This window comes from Eulemur rufifrons, chromosome 7, assembly GCF_041146395.1.
Source record: "Eulemur rufifrons isolate Redbay chromosome 7, OSU_ERuf_1, whole genome shotgun sequence".
Classification (NCBI taxonomy): Eukaryota; Metazoa; Chordata; class Mammalia; order Primates; family Lemuridae; genus Eulemur; species Eulemur rufifrons.
This window is the reverse complement of record NC_090989.1, coordinates 215,397,286-215,419,886: the sequence shown is the minus strand read 5'-3', so window position 1 is coordinate 215,419,886 and position 22,601 is coordinate 215,397,286. Positions and strand designations below refer to the sequence as shown.

General features: G+C 41.6%; 1 protein-coding gene across 1 annotated transcript in view; it reads right to left on the bottom strand.

Moving 5' to 3' along the window:
• Positions 1-9,681, bottom strand: part of GNAQ (G protein subunit alpha q) — a 285,781-nt gene extending 276,100 nt beyond the window's left edge. The window contains exon 1 of the mRNA XM_069476371.1: positions 8,829-9,681. Within this exon, the coding sequence (XP_069332472.1) occupies positions 8,829-8,964 (136 nt within the window). The 5' untranslated portion in view covers positions 8,965-9,681. The remainder of the gene's footprint in view (positions 1-8,828) is intronic.
• Between the last annotated feature and the right edge of the window lie 12,920 nt (positions 9,682-22,601).

Here is a 22,601-nt window from a genome sequence, read left to right as displayed (position 1 = left end):
AAGCTGTTACTCAGCACACACCTACAGCCTCCAGCACCTTCTCCCCTTTCAGCAAAGGTACTGCATCCTATTTTGAAACCCAGTGGCCCAGGATAGATCATCCAGCACCGGCTCACTAACTCTCAGCTGGGAATCATGAGCCAATCTCGAGTCCTTGCCCTCTGGAAGACAGGAGAATTTTACATTTTGTTCAGTAACAACGCATTTTGCTTTGCACACCAGAGCAAGTGTCGCAAAAGAAAGTTAATCATCTTCTAAACACACATTCACAAATCCCTTCCTTTTCATGTACGAAAGCACCCAACTTCCCCTCTCACCAGCTCACAGCCACATGATGTCTGACCTAAGTACCAACATGGAAGTTCTCTAAATCGTAAGGAAATGTGCAAGCCAGAGAATCTGAGGGACCACTACCCCACCCCCACCCCCACCACCACCACCAGCATTTGTTTAAGGAAGATAATGATGAGAGAGTAAATGAGTGGGTGGTATTTACATGGGAGGGATGGGGAGGGGGCTACAGCAAATAGCTAGAAGACTGAAAGAAGGGTGAGTAAATCACTGAAGCACTCACTCCTCTTTAGAAACAACTAGGCCAGCGCGGTGGCTCACGCCTGTAATCCTAGCACTCTGGGAGGCCTGGGAGGCCGAGGTGGGAGGATCGTTTAAGCTCAGAAGTTCGAGACCAGCCTGAGCAACAGTGGGACCCTGTTTCTACTAAAAATAGAAAGAAATTAGCTGGACAACTAAAAATATGTAGAAAAATTAGCCGGGCATGGTGGCATATGCCTGTAGTCCCAGCTACTCTGGAGGCTGAGGCAGAAGGATTGTTTGAGCCCAGGACTTTGAGGTTGCTGTGAGCTACGCTGACGCCATGGCTCTCTAGCCTGGGCAACAGAGCGAGACTCTGTCTCAAAAAAAAAAAAGAAACAACTAGACCTGCAGTCACCTGGAAATATATGGTGATAGAAGGTGCCACCAATCACCCTGCTGCCCCTACAGCAAAAGAAAATGTAGAAAGAAAACACTAAAAGTGATGAAGAAATGTTTAAAACATAAAAAAGAAACAAAAATTCTGTTTTGATTTCTTTAGCAGAGATGCTGATCAAAAAAATCCAAAAAGTCAAATTCTTGGAAGAGGCAATTAATACGTAATTTCAGTTCTCCAAAGGGAAAAAAAATCACAAGGCTATTTCCTAGAAATATACACAACTATTTTTCTAAACATCACTATCCACTTCCCACAACAGAGCCAAAAAGTCTGGCTCTATTTCTTTTTCTTTAATTTGTGGATCAATTATTGTTCTTCTCTGTGAGGTTTCAGGAATATAATGGTATTAGTAACATTTTAGTTCCCAACCATACCACAATCCATTACACACTTCCTTGAAACAATTACTTTGTTTCTAAAGCAAATTGTTCACAATCCAAGATTAATCCTATAATAAACGTACGTGCAATTTTCAAATTTAAAGGATTTGTAAATGTAACAGCTTTCCATTGGAATTGCTGGATCAACTGCTATCGGCTTTCAACCCAAAACAGTATGAGAATATTCAACTGAAATATTGTCCCTAGAGAATGAGAGGCAGGCAAGGAGGTGAAGATCATTGCATCTCTAAAACAGAATTCCTTTTACTGTGCCCCAGATGGCCCACAAAACAGCAAAGATGGGTGGAAAATGGAGAACACATGGATGATGCCCATTAGAAGAAAGCAGGGCGTTTAAATTCCCTTCCTCCGACTGCACTACTTTCTTTTGGGAATCCAGCTGCCCACGCAACCCCCACTTTCCTATGCCCACACACCCCCAGTTAGTGACAACAGAATCATTGGAAATTGAGCGAGGCATAGCGCAATGTTGAGATATAAAGAAGCAAGAGCTGGTATTTTTGCCCTCATGGGGCTTGTCATCTAGTTAGAAAGACAGGGCAGGTGGTTGTAAGTAGTTTTTCACAGCTAAATTTAAAATATGATATGCTCTAAGGAAATAATACATATACATTTAGGAGTTCAAATTCTTAAGATCATCTGCTTTCCTCAGCTGTGTAATTCCCAGAAAGTTCTTACAATCACTTTCAGATTATTTTGTCTTTTTCTTTGTATGAAGAGCCAATAAAAGGATGAAGGGCATGTCAATACAAGGGTGTCAACTACTCAACAAGAATTGTGAAAATGTGCTCTTAGTCTTTCCTGTTGGCAAATAAGAAACAAGGAGTGTCTCATATGGCCCATTATTTTGCACAGAGTAGGTGCTTATGTTTGTTCATCTGATCGGCATTCTGTATGCAACTATTTCTTAAGGAATGCCTGGTTAAAAAAAAAAAAAAAAATTGGAGAAAATGTTATTTTCCAATCACTGACAAGTGTTTGTTGAATAAATGAACTTGAACATCTTCATAATTTTACTCTTAAATACTAATTTTGTTCTTTAAAATTAACCAGGAAGCATTTTAACAAAACACTCTGTGATTATCTCAGAAATTATGGCTAAGTATAAAGGTTAACCACAGAGCTATATATTAATAGAAAAGTCAGGTTGGGGAGCTTCTCAGCATCAGGGTGTGGATGTTTATTTTTGTTTTTAAAGCCCAGATTCATGACCACCTAGGATTTATTATCTCATTTTGTCAGTATGTTAGGTCCTTTTTTCTTTTTACTACATGTTAAATGAGAAATCAGACAGATTTTTACATATCAGTAATGTAACAAATCAAAGGCGATTGTCGAACAACTTCCTATAATTTTATTAGTAACAGCTGTTCACACAAAATAGTGTTTGGGTCTGAGAATAGCTCTTTCTTTAACATTACTCCATTCGGCAGAACAAGAGAAAACGTCCACTTTTTACTGCAGTCAGTTATCGCCACAGATTTAATTACCAACAATCACACATTTTACCTTCTATTGCTATTTCACACTTGCCTAGGATTAATTCTGCAGATACCTCAACATTACTTAAAAGCCATTATAAAAGTTTCCCCTTGAAAAATGTCCCTGCCTCCCCCTTCAACCAGAAAATTAGACTTTAAATTTGTTGCTACAAATACTTGTTTTTCCCTCAACCCAATACTTTGAGTCTAGAGGAAACAGATTCCTTCCACCTTGTTAGGAAGAAAGCAAACTCAACCTTCTTAAAATGGCTTCTCTTTCTTCCAAGATGTACCCCTCGAGCTCCTTAATTTCCCAACATCCAATCAACATTTCTAGCAATATCAACAGAACTAATAACTCCCCTTAAAGAAAAATTAATATGAATGCTGGAATCAAAGTCATCCTTGGAAAATCTTGTTAATTTCTTTTCAAGTACAGGTTTGCCTGGATCATGAAGAAAAATCTGTTCCTTTTTTTCTGCTAAGTTTAGCATAGCATGCAGCCTCACAACTGCAAAAGCTGTTTCAGGTCCTTAAAAATTCATCTGTAATAAAAAATCATAACTATATTTAATAGGCACTTCTGAAAAGTGAACATAAGCCATGTCTTATAAAGTAGAGATGGGTAGATTATTTTCTTTTTAATGAAAAAGAGCCTATCAAATTGATTTATAATAAACAAAACAGTTATTAAATTACTAAACTATTCTTCTGGTTCTCCTTTTTGAACTTACCTAAAAATATTTGAATAGATAAACACGGAATAATTTCACTGTTTCAGCAGGTTTTTAATTAGTGCCAAAATTCCCATATGAAGAATTAACATATAAGATGGACAATAATGTGCCAGATCTAGACAATGAATTTACATAGTTCAATGCAAAACTCTTCCTCTAAAGGCTTTGTAATATAGTCAGAGCTACAGTTATGATTTATATGAAGGATGTTCCCACTTCGCTCTTCAGATATAAACTATAAGTACTTTGTTTCAAAAAAAAAAAAAAAAGAGGCAATGCATCCAAATAAATTCTGACATTTAGAAACATATTCAACACTTGGAAGCTAAAGAGAGCAAAAAATAAAACCGGTTGGTCCTTAAAGCAGCCTCATAAACACCACATTTTGATATTTCCAGAAAGACGGTGTTATTAGGACTACTTAAAGCAATGCTTTCATTCTATGGTTCCAAGTCTCCACCCTAGATAGCCACTAGGTTAATTGAAGCAATCAACATAGCTACTCTTCCTCCAAGGAACTCCAATGAGGGGTAGTGGGAAGGATGCTTTTACCCAAATATGCATGAATAAGCTCTCCATACCATCTAAACTGGCCAGAGCATGCCCAGCCTTCCACATCCCTTCTTACTCTACAACTGCACAGTTTTCAATACAAACATATACCCCTCGTATTAAAAATGTTCTATCTGGGCCAGGCGCAGTGGCTCACACCTGTAATCCTAGCACTCTGGGAGGCTGAGGTGGGTGGATAGCTCGAGCTCAGGAGTTCGAGATCTGCCTGAGCAAGAGGGAGACCCCCGTCTCTACTAAAAATAGAAAGAAATTATCTGGCCAACTAAAAACTATATATAGAAAAAAAAAATTAGCCTGGCATGGTGGCGCGTGCCTGTAGTCCCAGCTACTCGGGAGGCTGAGGCAGGAGGATCGCTTGAGCCCAGGATTTTGAGGTTGCTGTGAGCTAGGCTAACGCCACGGCACTCACTCTAGCCCGGGCAACAGAGTGAGACTCTGTCTCAAAAAAAAAAAAAAAAAAAAGTTCTATCTGCAATTCCTGAAATTCTGTATTTAATCATGGTGGTTTTTCTTATGTATTTGTATAGGCAAATCACAAAAACCTACTTGGTCATCACCTGTGCTCTACACGATATTAAAAATTCACTCTGATCAGCATATCATGAAGAAAAAAGTATAGCAAAAAGATGATAATGTTAAAGTAGCCTCTACATGATAACAAGTAGTAAAATATGGAATGGTTTCTTTTTTTTTTTCTTTAAACGTTCATACCTTATGCATGACTGCTATTCTATTCCCAAATGTACCTGGCACAGAACTATAATACATTAGTTCAATATGTGGTGCAACATCTTACATTATCAATTCCTATCCTGGAATGCATGTATACTCAATTGGTTCAGAGAGTTACATACAATTTTTTAAGATCATGATTGTATCTGCCACAGATAAAAACATTACATATCACCATGTTTCTATAATTTATTCATGATTGTCTACTCCCAGTTTCTAGCAGGAGGGTCATAAACAAACTCATTCATTCAGCAAATATTAACTGAGAGCACTCTATAAGTTAGATATTGTGCTTGAAGTTGAGATTTAATAGCGAACAAAATAGACACAATCCCTACCCTGATAAGCTTGCTTTTGTAGGATAGGAAAAAAACCTACAATCATATATATAATTCAGTTTAGGAGACCAAGAACATACATTCTTCCATTTAAAACTGACCTAAACTTTGCCTGTTTTCAATAGGTGGAATCCAATCAATAAAGAGTGTTTGCTAAATCTTTCTGTTTGATGATTAAGATCTAAAAAGATTTCAAAACATGTAAAATAACAACACATTCATAGGAAAAAAATGTATCTTCTAAGAACTGAAAAAAAATGTCAGGATGAGTATCTGAGACCTGAAGCAAGCATTTAGGGCCACTTATTTTATATAGACTTAAAGACAAATTAATATTAAATCATGTGACGTATGTACCACCAATAGAAATATTTAGTGAATGTTCATGAATATTAATCAGTTAAAATGAATATTCATGAATATCAATCAATTCATCAATCTAGGTACTTTACACCTAGGAAGCATATAAAAACATCAATCAAGTTAAAATAAAGTATGTTCTTGTATAGCTATGTAGAATATGATGAGAAAGTTTTCTTTGAGTGTCAATAAACACTAACATAAATGAATTTAGAGAATGAATAAGTTAAAAGAGAACAAGAAAAGAATTCAGAATTTAATATAATGTTCTTATGGCGGCAGATTTCAGAATTCATTTTTTAAAAATCAAAATCAAACTATGTAAGTACTGTTGAATAGATTTGGAAGACAGTGGCATAATTGTCAGATATAAATCAAAACAGCCCAAATTTTACGGCCACACATTCATCTACTCAGGTAACCACTATTTTCCTTTTCTAATTTCCCCATGTTATTAATAAATGTATATATATAAAAGTAAATAATTATGCAAGCAAATGCAAGGGTCTAAATTTTTATGCCTGCCAAACAAATCCTTTTCCATTAAAATGGCATCATGCCTTGAACAAAAATCTACTTTGAAAATAATTTTTTACTGAATTTTATTTCAATATAAGGTTGATTCCTCCATTTAAATCAACTGGTTAACATATTAGTAGATCTTTAAACTGTCAAAGGATATGCTCTGTACCCTCATCTGGATAGGTTTTGTTTAAGTGAAGGAAGGAACTAGAAAATTCAATCTACTCGTCAAAGCAGCAAATCAGGAATTCCTCAAATGAAACCCCGCCCCAATACCTTCCCTTGTTCAAGCCAAACCTTCCTGGATTCAAAAAATCGTGAAATCACACACTCATACACATGAAAGCACAAATCTACATTTAGTATATATTACTACTATATAAATAGTGCAGATATTATAGTTATGTTACAAAAGAAACATACCTAGAACATGAAGCAGCAGCAATTCTTACACGATGTCCAGGGATCATATTTCTGACAGAAAGTTGTATAATTTTTGAATGTTACTCAAAAATGTAAGGGCTATGTTAATGTCATATTTTTCTACCACTTCTAATAAGCCCTATTTTGGGGAGGGGTTGGGGCTATATTAAAACCCTACTCAAATATCTAATAAGACGTGGAAGAGTTCGCAACACTACTACCACTTTAGCAGTAAAACTGATTTACTTTAAATTTTTTTCTCAGAAAATTATCTCCAAGTTCATTTTGCAATAAAGCATCCATGTATGTGTATTTCCCTCTTACACCTTCAAATCCAGGCCCTTTGAAAAACCCCTGGAGGTTTTAACTCATAGCTGCTCAGAAACCCATAACTGTCACATTTCAGACAAATAGGGTTGACTGGAGAGACCTCAAAAGCCCTGGTCACAGCTAAACAGAAACAAAGACTGTAAACAGGACAAAATAAGAAGAAAACTCAGTTCTAAAACAAGTCTCTCTAAAACACATGCTTTTCCCCTTAATCGTGCACTTAAACACTATGTTTCTCTTGCCCTCTCTATTTTCTTCTCAATCTTGAGAATTCAGAAAATACTAAACTGCACATTTCCAGCCATTAGAATTAAAAAAAAAGACCTTCATTTCCAACTGCAGTTTTGCCCTCCCCTGGCTTCATTTCAAGCCCACCTCCTTCATCCAGTGCTTTCTTTGCCTTCTGTTCTTTGTAGACATGTGCACATTTATCTAATCAGATTTCAAAATGAAGACATAAAGCATGGCATGTGAATTAACCATTTGTAACTACGTGTGTCATTATAGTTTGTTCCTGCTTGTAAATGATCCAGTACAAAAGCAGTTCAGTCCCCAAAGGCAATTGGTTCCTTGAGCCAGCAAATGGAATGCTCAAGATAAGAAAATGCATGTTTCTCAAACCCGAACTAACTGTACAATATTCTTTTCTTACAGAAATGTTTGAGAAACGTATTTATTATACATGCAAATATCTAGAACACAAGTGCAGACATTTTTCAGGCCTATTACTGCAAAGCTGTTTGCTCTTCCTACCACAATAGCTCAGAGTTATGTCATGCTGGCTTGTATGTGAACCCTGATAGCTTGATTCTGAACATTCTCTCAAGAGATAATAATCAATAGAATTCCTATTTGGGAAATGGCATTTTCTTGCTAACTTAGTGTTAGAGCAGAAGGTTGGGGCTTCTTTGGAAATTAGAGGGAAATTTTTGCTCGGCGCTTCCCGTTTTCCTTCCAGCCCAGATTCCAAAGATATTAAAATGCTGTCTGTTTTAAACAAAAGGTTTCTATTTGTTTGCATGAGAGTAATTGAGAGACTGCACTGGTTTTCAGTAGTAACTATTGTGAATTCAGGCCTGCATCTGGTTGCCTCGTTAAACAAAAGATACCCGTCGCTGTCAATAACCACACAGCACAACGCTCCCCTAGCCCACATCTTTATCCGGAAGGAATGGTACAGACGCCTGTCACCATCCACTGACCGAGAAACTCTTCTGGGCTCCCTCCTTTCCATGGTCTGATGGCTAAAGAACAGCACTTGTGTGACACATTTGGGCTTGCCCTCCCGCCCCGCCCCCAATACACAGGCCCTTTCTTTGCAGAGCCAACCATTCGGCTTCCTCATCTTTACTCCTTGAAGAATCCGGTCGCGAGTCTGCCCACCGTTCCACCATTCCCTCCATGACCCCAGAAGGCACTGACAATGGATGCACACAAGCCACCCCACCGCGCGCCATCCCTGGCTCGGCTTGCCACCCTCCAGGCCACACACACACAGCTCCCCACTCCACCACCCCACGGGGCGCCACGGCCACGGCCACGACACTGGAAGTTCAACCCCTCAGCCCACATTTCCACCCCCGCGCCTCTGCCCCGAAGTGATCTGCCATTTAGCAGAAGCACAGCCCTCAGGGACACGAAAAGGCGCACTCTGAGGCACCGGGCAGGGCAGCCCGGACCCCTCAGCTGCGTGTGCGCGCGCGTGTGTGACTGTGTATGTGTGTGTGACTGTGTGTGTGTGTCCGTGTCCGCGCGAGCGCGCGCCCGCGCGGGTGCGGGTAGTGGCTGGGGGCGCGCCCGGGAGGGTAGGGGCGAGCCGCGGGCTCCCGGGGGCGGGGGGGGGCGCGCAGGGCAGCTGCCCAGAAGGGCCGGGGCGGTGGGCGGGGGTCGCAGAGGCCCGGCGGGAGGACCCGCGGCGGCCGGCCTCGGGCCGTACTCACCAAGCAGCAACAGCTTGAGCTCCCGGCGGGCGTCCCGCTTGTCCCTGCGGAGCTGCCGCTCGATCTCGTCGTTGATCCGCCGGGCTTCCTTGGCCTCCTCGCTCAGGCAGCACGCCATGATGGACTCCAGAGTCATTCTTCCAAAGTGCCTCTGCTGCAGCCCCGCCGGCACCCCCTGCTCACAGCGCGCACACACACCCTCCCGCCCTCGCTCCCCCGAGGCAGCGGTGGCCGCCGAGCCCCCGCTGCCCGGGCGCGCGTCCGGGACGAGCTCGGGGAACCGCCGCGGGGGCAGCGGCCAGGGCCGGGGCCACCAGGTGGGCCGGGGGCGCAGCGGGATCGGGCGGCCTGAGCCGCCGGGAGGAGCGAGGCGGGCGCGGGAGGCGGCCCCGGGCGCTGGCTCGGTGGGCGCGCGAAGGAAGGCCGCCGCGCCCGGCCTCGCTCAGACGCCCGCGCCTCCTTCCCCGGGAACGGGCGGCCCGCCTCGCCCCCCGCGCCGCCGCCGCCGCCGCCTCCGAGGCTCCCCTAAGCCGCGCGCCTGGCGGCGAGAGCACATCCACCGGGGCGTCCCCGCAACGAGAGGCCGCCGACGGCTCCCCGCGCCAGGCGCGCCCGCTCCTCGCTGCCGCCTGACACGGCTCCCGGGCGCCCTCGGCCCTGCCCGCGCCCACCGCCCGGCTCGCGCGCAAACCCTGTTCGCCGGCCCGCCCGTCCGCCGCGCGCTCCTCCGCCTCCGCCTCCGCTAGACGCCCACCCCCGGCCCCGATTGCCAGGCGCGGAGCGGCTGCTCAGTGCTCGCCCTCCCCCTCGCCACACACACACATTTTCTTCTTTCTCTGAACTGGAGCACAGATCCGGGAGGGAGGCGGCGGCGGCGGCGGGAGGAGGAGGAGGAGGAGGAGGAGTGGGAGGAGGAGGGAACGGGTGCGGGAGGAGGGGAAGCAGGAGGCGGTGCCGCCCGGCCCCTCCTGGAAGGCTTTCCTGGGCTCGCAGCCGCCGCGGCGCGCCTCCCAGTGCGGCTCTCGCCTCGCCCGCTCTGCTCCCCGACTGGGCGGCCCCCTCGGGCTCTGCGGGCGCCTCCGGCTCCCGCGCCCTCGGCGGAGCCCGCGGGCGCAGCGGTCACAGCCGCCCCCAGCCGGGGCGGGGCGGGGCCCGGTCCGCGACGCGCGGCCCGAGCCGGCAGCCGGTGCTGCGTGCCAGGGCCGCCGCCAACCTGCGGCTGCCGGCCGGCCGCCCGGGCGTGGTACGGCGCGAATATGGCGGCCTCTGCCTGCCTTTCCGTCCGCCGGCCCCGCTGTGCGGCTTGGCCCCTCCTGGAGGTCGCCGGAGTCAGCCTCGCGAACCCACGACCCCGGCTCTCCGTGGGCGGCGCCGGCGCCCGCGTCCCCTGCTCCCCGGCGGTTCTTAAGCCACTTCTGTATTTCCCCTTCCTATTTCTACAACGCCATTCGGTTAGAAACTCTCTCGCGTCACCTCTGACCCCAGTTCAGCGTTAGAAAATAAGATTCTACTGTGGGGTGCGACTGGGGAAGAGAAGGAATTGTCTCTGGTTCCTGAAGGGGGCAGGGGGAGTTTGATAGGCGACACTATCCGCAGAGTAACTTGAGATAGAAATCTAAATCCTGAGCAGAAAAATGAAGCTGCCCAAGTTTCCAAGAGCCTCCTGATAGGTTCCAACTTTTCATGTCATTGAGGTTGTCTTTGGTTTTGTTTTTTACAAGTTCTTTTGTTTTTAAGGAAGCACACGGTGTTTAACAGCCAAGTAATCGAATGTACCCCTCTAGACGAGACTGAATTATGGATGACTTCCGGGAAAATGCAAAATAGTGTGGGATAAAAGGACAGGAAAGAATAAAATAGAAAAACGGGAAACTAAGATCGCCCCGGCAAAATTATATTCTAGTTTTTTGGTTTTCCATTTTTGATTGAATAGAAGTTTACTTAAAAATGTTGTTTGCATATTTCATTGTGATAATAGCAAAAAGAAAAAATCTTGTTCATTCTGGTTTTATTTGGTCCAATAGTTACAAGAAGAGAAACTCAGTATTGCTTCCTGCCTTAATGGAACCTGAGGTCTTCAGAGAAAATTGTCTTTTTTATGAAGATAATTGCTTTTTCATATTTTATGTTTTCTCTGAGATGTCCCTGGGGCAACCTGCTGATGTAGAGTGTAAAAGTAAGGTCGTGACTGTGCTATTGCTACAGATCAAGAATTCACATAGGGTTCTCTTGAACAACAGGTGTGTGACTTCCTTCTTTCATTTGGCAGGAGTTCCCTTTTACCCCCTCCTCTTCCCCTGTCTCTTTCCATCTCAGCCAGGACTTACATCAAGACATAGAATCTGTATTTTAGGTTCTCTTTTTAAAAATATATTCAGGGTTGGGCACAGTGCCTCACACCTGTAATCCTAGCACTCTGGGAGGCCGAGGCGGGAGGATGACTTGAGCTCTGGAGTTTGAGACCAGCCTGAGCAAGAGTGAGAACCTGTCTCTACTAAAAATAGAAAAAATTATCTGGGCTTGGTGTGCCTGTAGTCCCAGCTACTTGGGAGACTGAGGCAGGAGGATTTCTTGAGCCAAGGAGTTTGAGGCTGCAGTGAGCTATCATGACGCCACTGCACTGTAGCCCAGGTGACAGAGACCCTGTCTCAAAAAGAAAGAAAGAAAGAGAGAGAGAGAGAGAGACAGGGAGGGAGGGGAGGGGCAGGAGGAGGGGGAGGGGAAGGGGAAGGAAGGCAAGGAAAGGAAGGGAGGGAGGGATATTCAGCTTAGAAAATGATTAAATTTCACCATGGCCAGGACAGCATAGAGGGCAAACCTCACCATTTTTATGTGAATACATACAAAGCGCAACTAGACTTGCTGTGAAATTAAAATTTAAAATTAAGTGACTAAAGAAATTCAAGTTTGAAATTCAATATGCAGAAATATAAAATGGCTTAAGGGAAAAAATTATAAGTTTGCATCCATATATATGAGTTTTGGAAGAGACATAAATCACTAGAAAACCAAATGACACTCAGGAAGCCTCAAGTCTCTGGTTTCCTAGCCAAGGATCTTCTGAGACTTTTTAAAATGTGTTTCAAATATGCCATCAAGCTATCAGGTAAAATGTTTTGACTGAATTTATCTATTGTTTGATGAAAGGAATTAGACTGTTTTAGCAGATTGTAGATCCAGAGTCTGTTTTGTCTCCCTTGTATCCCCAGCATCAGGGATGCTCCTGGCACTTAGCAGACATTTGAATGGATACAGCAAATCAATAAAAGGATGTTTCAAATATTGGGAAGAAAGCAAGAAGTAAAAAAAATCAACACTTTACAGTGATAAAGCCATATATGGGTGTCAAGAAGGAAACAGGAAAAGAAAATTCCAAGTCTAAGCCCAGATCTATTCAAAAACCTTTTCATATTATCTGGGCAGCATTTGCCAAGCAAATACTCCTATAACCTAATTCAAACAAATAAAACCCATGCAGAAACTACTGATGTTGTTGACCTTGTTCTAGAATCATGTCTCTAAAATATGCAACTAAACATGGATCATGTTACAAAATCCCGTTCATTAAATCAACAAACATTTATTCATTGTCTACTATGTGTAAATAACAGAAGTGAAGGTACAGGAAGAGGAAGATACTAAAATGAATAAAAAATAGTTCTTGCCCTCAATAGACTTATAGTCTTATGACACAATGAGGCCCCTAACAGCTATAATAAAAGACAAAATGAAATCAATTTGTATTAAAGTTAGAGTAGAAATAACAGTATAAAGGTATAAAAAGGAAGGAATAATTCATTCTGTTTGTGAGAACTAAGAAAGACTTTGTAGGAAAGGGAGATTTGGATGCATGTTAAAGAATGAAAAGGTTTTCATAAATATGTATCTATACCTTGTAAAAAATAAATCAGTAATTCCAAATCACCCCAGACTGACAAGGAGGTGATAAACCATTTGGAGAATTCAAGGGCAATTACTTAGATAACTGAAAAGCAAACCGCAAAACCCTAGGAGCATTGAACTCCAGAGAAAGATGGGAAGACTGTCATCTCTTCTATGGTATTGTGAGACAGATACCGACCCCCACAATCATATCACCCTGTCCTTTGGGCACTAGAAAAGAAAAACGGTAAAAGACATAGTTGAATCTCAAGGAATGATTCTGCAGTCAAAGAGTAGAAAGGCAGTGCTCTTCTAAAACGACCTCCTGGAAAAGCTTGTAGGGACAACTGACACACAGACAATACAGGGCACCTCTCTTGTTCCCAGAGTCACTTAGCATGGCCACTTTGTAGTATGCACCATACCACTGTAATTGTCTTGAATTGTCTAGTTTCTCTCTCTCCCCCGACCCCCACCTCTCAATTAGGAGCTGCTTGAGAGTAGGGACCTTGTATTTCATAGCTGTTTTCAGAAAGAGTGACTAGCCTAAGACACTCACTCAGTAAGTGATGAATAAATAAAAGAATACCACCGTCTACACCATGGACAAACACACTTGCAGACTGCCTGTCTCAGGCAGCTTATTATGCCAGATGCCTGAGGCATGCAAAGCCCTTAAAGCCTTTATAATCTATTTGGGGAGACAGCCCACATGCATAAAAGAATAAACAATACAAAATGAGAAGCACTCACTGCTAAACTGCAGTATAGAAAATGGATTGCTAGCACAGTTCGGAAGGAGGAGCAGCTAGACAAGCTACCATTCAAATCAAGCTGAAGGAGTATGGTAGGCACACGATGGTCACCAAAAGACCAGTTAGAAATCAGCCTGAAGCATTGCAGATCCTACAAAACCTAGGAAAGAGGTGCTCAGTGCAGACATTGCAGGTGCAGATGTCTGGCCAAGGAATAAAGTGGACTTGCTCTGCGAAGAAGGAAGAGAAACAGGCCCACGGAGACTCTGAGAGTTGCAAATGGCGCCACCTAGAGGAAGGTTTTTATAATAGCAGAAAGATGATACTTAAGCAGAGCTGTCCAATTGAAAGAAGGGATTTCGGGGCCAACACGTTGAAGATGAAAAAGTAGGTGTGAAACCCAATACCGTCTCCTAAAAGAAAAAATACCCACATTACAAACTCACCTAACAGATATTCTAGATGAAGCAGAATACTTCAGTGACATTTTTACCACATTCAGAAAATTCACCCAGGTGATCCTGACTCTAATCAAATGTATCTATTTTGTGCTTATCCAGGGTTATCAATATCAAGGGAAGCATTGTAGTTCACAGTTTGAAGTCCATCTAAGTCCCACTAGATTGGAAGGCCCTAAAAGGCTGGCCAGATGGGAGCTATTTTAAAGCTGACTATACTGGTGTTTCAGCCAGAGAAGCTAATGTTTGATGAATGAATAAGTGGATGAATGAATATATACTAAAATCAGATAGTAATATATCAGGTCACCCAAAACCATGATTCAAATCCTTTTGGAACCCGAAGGATTAAGGATGACTTAGCTATTACAGGATTTTTCTTCTATTCACAGATGGTAACACTTCCGCCCAGCCCGATTTCCTTCCCATTTCTGCATCACCAGGGCCAACTTATACTCCCCTTTTAGTAACACGCCACCGTGGGCACTGGAGGTGGGCCTCCGACCTAAAACAGCAGGAGGAAGACTGGATTTTAAATTGCTCATGTCAAGTTGATCGAGGCGATTGATTTATTTCCCATTGCTTGTTTTCATGTTTCTAAATCAAATAATTATTTATCCCATTGCACTCATGTCCCTTTGATAATTTCTCATGATAAAAACTCAATAAGGCTGCAATCTTTGTCTGTTTTTTTGACTCCTGAATCCAGCACCTAGAACAGTGCCTGGGGTATAATAGATGCTTAATAAACATTTGTTGAATGAATGAAAATTAGATCTTCCAATAAAAGAAGCCACATCTTGGCCACATAGCAGTCTGTCTCTTTTTTTTTTTCTTAGCGAGATGGTAACCACCAAAGTTGGCTCCCTCTGGAAAATGTTCTTCAGCCCTGTCCTTCAAAATCTTGCCTCAAATGAGTTCACCAAGGAAAATTAGGCATCACTAGGGTGTCAAGAAAGCTGGGATGCAACATCTTTGTTCAAAACCCAGATGGAAACATATATTAATTCCACCTAAATCAACTTTACAGGAAACTTTATATTCCTGTCACAAATTCATTTCAAGCCACACGCATGTTATACGTTGGAGATCACAACAAGACATAAAGTTGTTAATTGCTCTATTGCTCAATGTGTGATAAATTAATGAAACACAGCATGTGTCGATGGAAAACATGTAAGTAATTAAAGTGCCTATGGTTCTACTTTCTCAATAATTGAAATGGTCTTAATATTAACCTTTCAATTTGTTACTATCCTTGCAAATTTTTCAGCCTGCCATTCTGAATTTTATTATCAAGATGTAAAAAACAGCTAATTGCTTTTCAATTTTAGATAAATATAAAATATCCCCTCCTGACCAAAAAATTAGATATAAAAGTATTCTCTCTTATTTTATAGTCTCTGTTGTCGTTTCCTATCTCTTATGCCTACCAAAATCTATTTGTGCCACAAAATTTCCAAAGTCCTCTTCTAAAACCTGTTAATGTACTTCCATCTTTCCATTCTTATACAAATTCCTAAGAGTCAGATTTGAAGTGAGTACTTTGAACTTTTTTTTTTTTTTTTTTTTTTTTTTGAGACAGAGCCCAGGCTAGAGTGCCTTGGCATCAGCCTAGCTCACAGCAACCTCAAACTCCTGGGCTCAAGCAATCCGCCAGCCTCAGCCTCCCGAGTAGCTGGGACTACAGGAGCACACCACCACACCTGGCTAATTTCTTCCATTTTTAGTTGCCTGGCTAATTTTTCTTCTATTTTTAGTAGAAATGGGGTCTCACTCTTGCTCAGGCTGGTCTTGAACTCCTGACCTCAAGCCATCCTTCCTGTCTCAGCCTCCCAGAGTGCTAGGATTACAGGTGTGAGCCACCACGCCCAGACTGGAGTGAGTACTTTGGACAATATGGAATGGGGGCTAGAATAAGGTGAGGTGAGTGAGGAATTTTTTTTTTTTTTTTTTTATGGCTTAGGCTCCATTATGACATAGATCTCTTAGTGATTCTGCCACTATTTTTAAAATTTTGATTATTTGCTCATCATGGATTTTTTGCATTAATTTTATTTTTTAAAGTGTTAATTAAAATATTATTTATCTTGATTATTGAGATTTTTTTTTTTTTTTTTTTTTTTGGAGACAGAGTCTCACTCTGTTGCCCAGGCTAGAGTGAGTGCCGTGGCGTCAGCCTAGCTCACAGCAACCTCAAACTCCTGAACTCAAGCGATCCTCCTGTCTCAGCCTCCCGAGTAGCTGGGACTACAGGCATGTGGCACCATGCCCGGCTAATTTTTTCTATATATATTTTTAGCTGTCCATATAATTTCTTTCTATTTTTAGTAGAGATGGGGTCTCGCTCTTGCTCAGGCTGGTCTCGAACTCCTGAGCTCAAACGATCCGCCCACCTCGGCCTCCCAGAGTGCTAGGATTACAGGCGTGAGCCACCGCGCCCGGCCTGATTATTGAGATTTTTTTGAAGCTTTTTTAAATTTTGCACCCAAGGTAAGTGCCCTATTTCAACTGTGACATATAAGTTGTACATGAGTTGGAATACAAATGGAGAACTTGTCACTCTAGGGAGGGAATGAGCTGGGGGTAGGGAGGTTATCTATTCTTCACAGCTTACAAATATATATTATTGCTGCCTGTGAAGCTGGAACAAAAGAACTGGGTTGAAAAGCCACTGATTGTACACATCAAAGTAGTAGAAGCTTCTATAGCCTCTCCAAAAATTAAAAGAAAATGGTGAGAAAAATACATAAAACGTTACATTTTTAGACTAACTATTTGGTTTACATTAAGAAGCAAAAATCTTAGACTTCAGGGACCTAAGAAGCTATGTGATCCAAGGAATTTCTTTAATTCAAAAATTCATTTCTTAAAAGTAAAGCTTGTTAGAAAGCCAGTCTAGAAAAGGGTAGAGGCTTCTCTTCCTTTTTCCTCTTCCCTCAAGCCATTTTCAAAACCCTTTAGCTAATCCAATTGCCACGTTTTACAGAGGGTCACTCCGAGGAGAGCCAGGTTATGCAGACAAGAAGTGGCAGAGGCAGGACTAGAACTTGGGTTTTCTCACTCTGAATTTTCTTTTCCTAATGCCCCTTGCTTTAAACTGAACTAGTCCTGGGAGAAGTTATATTTGGTCTCCAGCTTTCCTGGCCTCAAAATATGTACTCATCTTTTTTGAAAGGATCAATGTTCACTTAATCTTTTACCTATTCTCAGGAAACCCATAACCTACTGGTAATAAATCACAGTGTCCTTGCAGGAATATGTGCATTTTTAATCAAATCAAAGCCCCAGGTTAAAACAGTGGTTCTGACCCCTGGCTGCACGTTAGAATCACATGGGGAGACCTTAAACAATACTGGATGCTGGATTCCACCCCGGATATTTGGATTTAATTGGTCTGGGGTACGGCTTGGCATATTTTTAATATTTTTTAATACCCCCAGGTATTCCAATGTGCAAGCAAAGTTGAGACTAACCGAGTTACAGTAATAAAACTAATTACGTGTGCAGGCCTCAGCCAATAGGTGCATAATGTAGCCATCATCACCAACTCCAATAGGGAGGTAAGGGGGTCCTGGTCAGGACTCAGTGCCCACCAGAACCAAGCGAGCTCCTTTTCCCCACCTGCTGTCCGGTTAGAGCTTTAGACATCTTTTATTTTCTTTTTCCCTTCACTATTTTCTTAATTTTTTTTTTTCAATTTTATACAGGAAGTCTTGCTTCCACCCCGCACCCTCCTCTCACCTCCCTAGAGGCAACCAATGTTACTAGTCTTTGACAGACTTCCAGAAATTTCTGTGCACATACAGACATAAATATATCTTTTAGTTACACAAATGATTGCATACTATACTACCTGTTTTGTAATTTGCATTTCCTACTCACAACGTATCAGAGATGGGTCCATATCAGGTACTCAGTCTTTTTGACACTGTATAGTATTCTGTTACAGAATATTCTGTTGCAGATTTCCCACAGTTTCCTAACCAATTCATTATTGATGGATGTTTGTTTCAAGTATTGTGCTACTTTTATAATAAATATTTATGTACCTAGTTCTTTGTTCTTCCCATGAATTTTTTTCATTTATTAAATATGCTTCAAAATTATTTTAGTGCCTGCTTGTTGTTCCATTGTTTGAATTTATAATAATCTGTTCAAACAATACTGTATATTTAGACATTTATGTTGTTTCCAATTCCTTTTTCATTATGAATGATGCTGCAACAAACAATCCTTGTATATAAATCTGTATGAGCATCTCCATATCCCTATAATAAATTCCATAGAGTAGAATTATTGAGTCAAAGAACATGTACTTTTTAAGGCTTTGGATATATAGTGTCAAATTGTTACCCAGAAAGTTGGTAGCAATTTATGCCAACCAGCAATGTATAAAGAGACTCATTCTCCTATCTTTGCAAAACCACAAGTAATAATTTTAAAATTACGGATTGATTTAAGTCAAAAATACTGGTGATTTTTAAAATTTTGAGTTTTTGTTCATCTTGATAAACTACTTAGAGGCCTTAATAGTTTCAGAGACTCTTTATAAACCTATGTGTCTATCTACAAAAATCACTGTAACTACCATTTTAATTGAATAGTAAATCATATGTCTAAAGCTGGGTTTTAAGAAGTTGAAAGTCATTTTATTTTAGGGAGTTCTAATAAAACCCATAATTCAATGAAAAGTCTTGATAGCACAATCCAAAATATCCCAGGCTTTCTTTCAACACGAATCCACTAAACTCCATAGTTTAGGTATATCTTGAGCTTGTTCTAGGTATATTTCCAAAACTTGATTCTGCAGATATCAAATACCCTTTTAACTCTTTGTATATAGGGGTGTAGCTTGCCCAAAGTATTTATTTTGCCCAAAAATAAAAATAAAAATTCTACTGGCTAAACCTTCCCTTTCGTTCACAAGGAATCCAAGGAGAGTTCATTCAGCTTCATGAGGATTAGATCTCAATGGTGACATTTTGCAGGGATCAAAGGAAAGATGTAACCAATTACTCAGGGGAAAAAATGCTTCCTAGGAAAATATGGGGTCCTATTTAATATCTACCTTGTCAAGCGACAGGTTACATGCTGCACTTTTGCTACAGTATTTGTAGGCAAAATCTCCAAATACAGTACATTTGAATTGATTTTAAAAATTAAGAGCCAGATCAATTAAGGGTAAAGCAATTTCCCAGGAACCCTTCCTGACCATTCACTGCTTAAATCTTTTTAAAGTCATCACACATCATTTCTTTTGGACTCTATGTCCTGCCAAGTGATTACTATCTAAAGGTCTGGAATCACTTAAATGCACATAAATTATGGTTAGAATTTACCTGAAGTGCATGCCTTGTAAGATTTTTTAGTAGGGCCTGCCTGAAGAATTTTAAGGCATGTGGTGGAATGTCAATGAGATGGCAGATTGCTCAGATGCCTGTTGTTAGCTCTGAAATGCCATCTAAGCCATGTCATTGTGCCAAAGGTATTTATTTCAGCGTACATCTTTCTGCAGGGATTGGTGCAAGGCTGCCAATTCCACTAACTGAAATTCCAGGACTACAGATTCTAAACTTCTTCAAGGCAGGAGTAGAAAAAGAAAGGTTATCTGAGGATTCCAGAATCATTCTCTTCTCTTCTCCAGGAAGAATATGTCGACGTCAGGTTGATCCATGGGGTATTGGTGTCCCGACTAAAAGGCAGAATATTGGTAAAATGGCAGGAAAATAATTTGTGTCTCCTCAAAAGTATCATATTCAAATGGTTTTAATGTTATTTATTCTCAGGCCACACTTGTCAATTTAGTAAAATAGACATTTTTTTTCAAAGGCTCTTGTTATGCTACCTTTTTGACCTAACTATGGGGACCACTCCTGACATGTCTTGGGACTGGACTCGGTTGGCACAGTATGAAAGTCATAGGGGGAGAGTTGAGTGGGGAGGAGGATCATGCTTGTTTGTCCACCGAGGGCTGACAAGATGGATCCTGCTTCTGTCCAAGGCAGTTCAGTATTACACAGTGTCCAAGGATTACAATGCGTGTGCTTACAGTTCAAATAACTCCATTCGTTCATTTGGTCGTTTTTATTCATGCATGTTATTCACCAACTCCCAGTTTATAAGAGAACAGAACACAGAAAGAGGAAGAAACTATGACTGGAAAGACTGAAACTTGCATCAGGGAAGCTGGGCACAAGACAAGAAGGTTGGAGCCTGGCTTTATTTCTCCTGGACAGGCCACGCCCCCTGGGAGGTTAGGTTCCAGGGAGGTTAGCAGAACAGGACTCAGGGGTAGGGACCAAAGCCGGCACACTGCCTCAGAGGCAGATTTGTCACTGAGTGACCTGATGTGGATCCCCAGAAAGTAGGGCCAGAGCCGGGAAGTCCTGGATTGATTTTGGGAACTGGAGAAGGGCCATACCTGCACTTGGCACCAACTGGCCCCATGTGCTGTGGGGAGGAAGCTGGCAAAAGCAGCCTGCACTTGACAATTCTTTTCTTCCTTTTCCAAAAAGGGTCAGTTTAGTGATTTCCGGTTTTGGACTAACTTAAAACCAGTTTCCAGAAAACCTTAGATTTCTTCAAAGTTAACCATTTACAATTTTTTATCTATTCCTAAAAGACAGACTTTTCTGGGCTTAAAAAAAAAACAAACCCAAATGAATATAATGTTCTAAGGCTTTACTCACAAGTGAGTGTATTTATTTATTTTTTAGAAAACCATGACATTTCAAAAGTATTAATATGGCTTCCAGGATTACATAATATGCATTCTCAGAAAAACATTTTTGGAACTCTTCATATTTTGTTCTGTACAGTAATTTTTAGTATGTCATAATTGTGTTAAATTTTCTTGTGAAAAATGGAACAAGACCCCCTCCAGAAAAAAACAAAGAAAGAAAGATAGGGAACAAGGCTGTTATGAAACCTGAGGATACTCAATAGTAAAGAAAGGACAGATAAGAAGGAGTCTCAGTATAATAGTTGAGACCATATCCAAAGTAAATACCATGTTTTTTTATCAGACGGCATAACTTTATTTTCTGATTAGAAAATAGCACATGCCTATTATGGAAAATTTAGGAAATACAAAAAGTATAAAAAAGGAAAATAAAGTATACTGAAGCCCAGCATGGTATTTTCCTATATATTACTTGTCTTTTTCTATCAAAGTAAGCATGAATTTTTTTAAACATAGGATTAGATAGTACATACAATTTTAAATTTCTCCTCTTTTTGTTTAATCTACTATGCTTTTCTTATCTGTGCATATTTCATAACATGATATTTCATTGTATCAACATTTAATAATTTATATTCACCTTTCTCCCGTTGGTGCACATTTCGGTATTGACTTTTTCCTCTCATTATTATAAATAGCACTATCATGAACATCCTTGGCTTAAATCTTCCTGAGCATCCCTGAGTTGACATTCTAATCAGAAATGTAATGAATGGGACAAGGATTCAAATCATAAGAGAATATATTTATGGACATGTCACAAAACTGGAAATTTACCAAAACGTAGGGAAGAAAGGGTCCTGTTTCTTCATCTTAAACAAACAGCCCAGTTCTTACCATCTGCCAGACCCTGCTGTGTTAGTCTTCGTCTCTCCTTCCTTCCACCTGGCCACTACTGCTTGCACGGTGTTTAGTCGGGAAGGAATGCTACCTTGTAGCACAAGGCAAACAGAGCAGAGGAAGCCAAGGCCCAGACCTAGGACCACTGTCGGACACTGGGTGTGCATTGCCAGAGCTGCCCCAGCTGTAGTTCTGAGCATGAATGCACAACTGTGCATCAGATTCAGCACTCACAAAGCACGGCAGCAGCTGTGACCAGGCAGGGCCATAGGAGGGAACCGGAGTCCAAATAAAGGTAACATTGCTCTAGCAAATGGAAAGAGCCAGGTATGTGGAATCCAGAATGAGTGCTAATGAGGGATTAGGTAAACAAGAGGTATATATGATCTGTCCATTGGGTTAGCTGAGGCTAGAATTCAGAAGCAGGGATCCAGTCTGAAAGAACAGGAAGCGGCAAGAGTTACACAAGGAAGCAGGGAAACAGGTCCAGGCCTGGGACCATACTTAGGGAATGAGAAAAAGTTCCGACTTGAAGCTCACATAAATGAAGAAATGACCTACAACACAAATCCCACTTAGGGGAAGATATATCAGTTAAACTGGGGTAGGTTATGCTGCAGTAATAAACAGCCCCTAAATCTAAATGGTTTGGTTTAAGATAAAATTATATTTCTTCTTCATGTTACACGTTCACTGCATGTCAGCAGGAGGACTCCAACCAACATAGTCCTCACTCTGGAATCCCAGGTTAATGATCTGTAACATCTACAGTTGGGGCAGTGGGGAAAGAGAGGACTGAATAGTTGGGCATCAGCACTTAAATGCTTCCGGCTGAAAGGAATGCGTTCACTCTACTCACATTTCACTGGCCAAAGCAAGTCACATGGCCATGCCTAACTTCAAGGGACCATGTGACTAGAAGGAGGGGAAAGCTGTAAATTTCCATGAGCATTGGCAGTGGCTACCAGATAATGACCAATGGTAAGTTCTAAAGAGGAAATACTATAAAGGGGAGAGCATTCAAGACATTTAACTTATCTGTAGTTTGGAGTCCATGCTTCTCTTTTATCTGAGAACTGTGATGGGGCTTAGA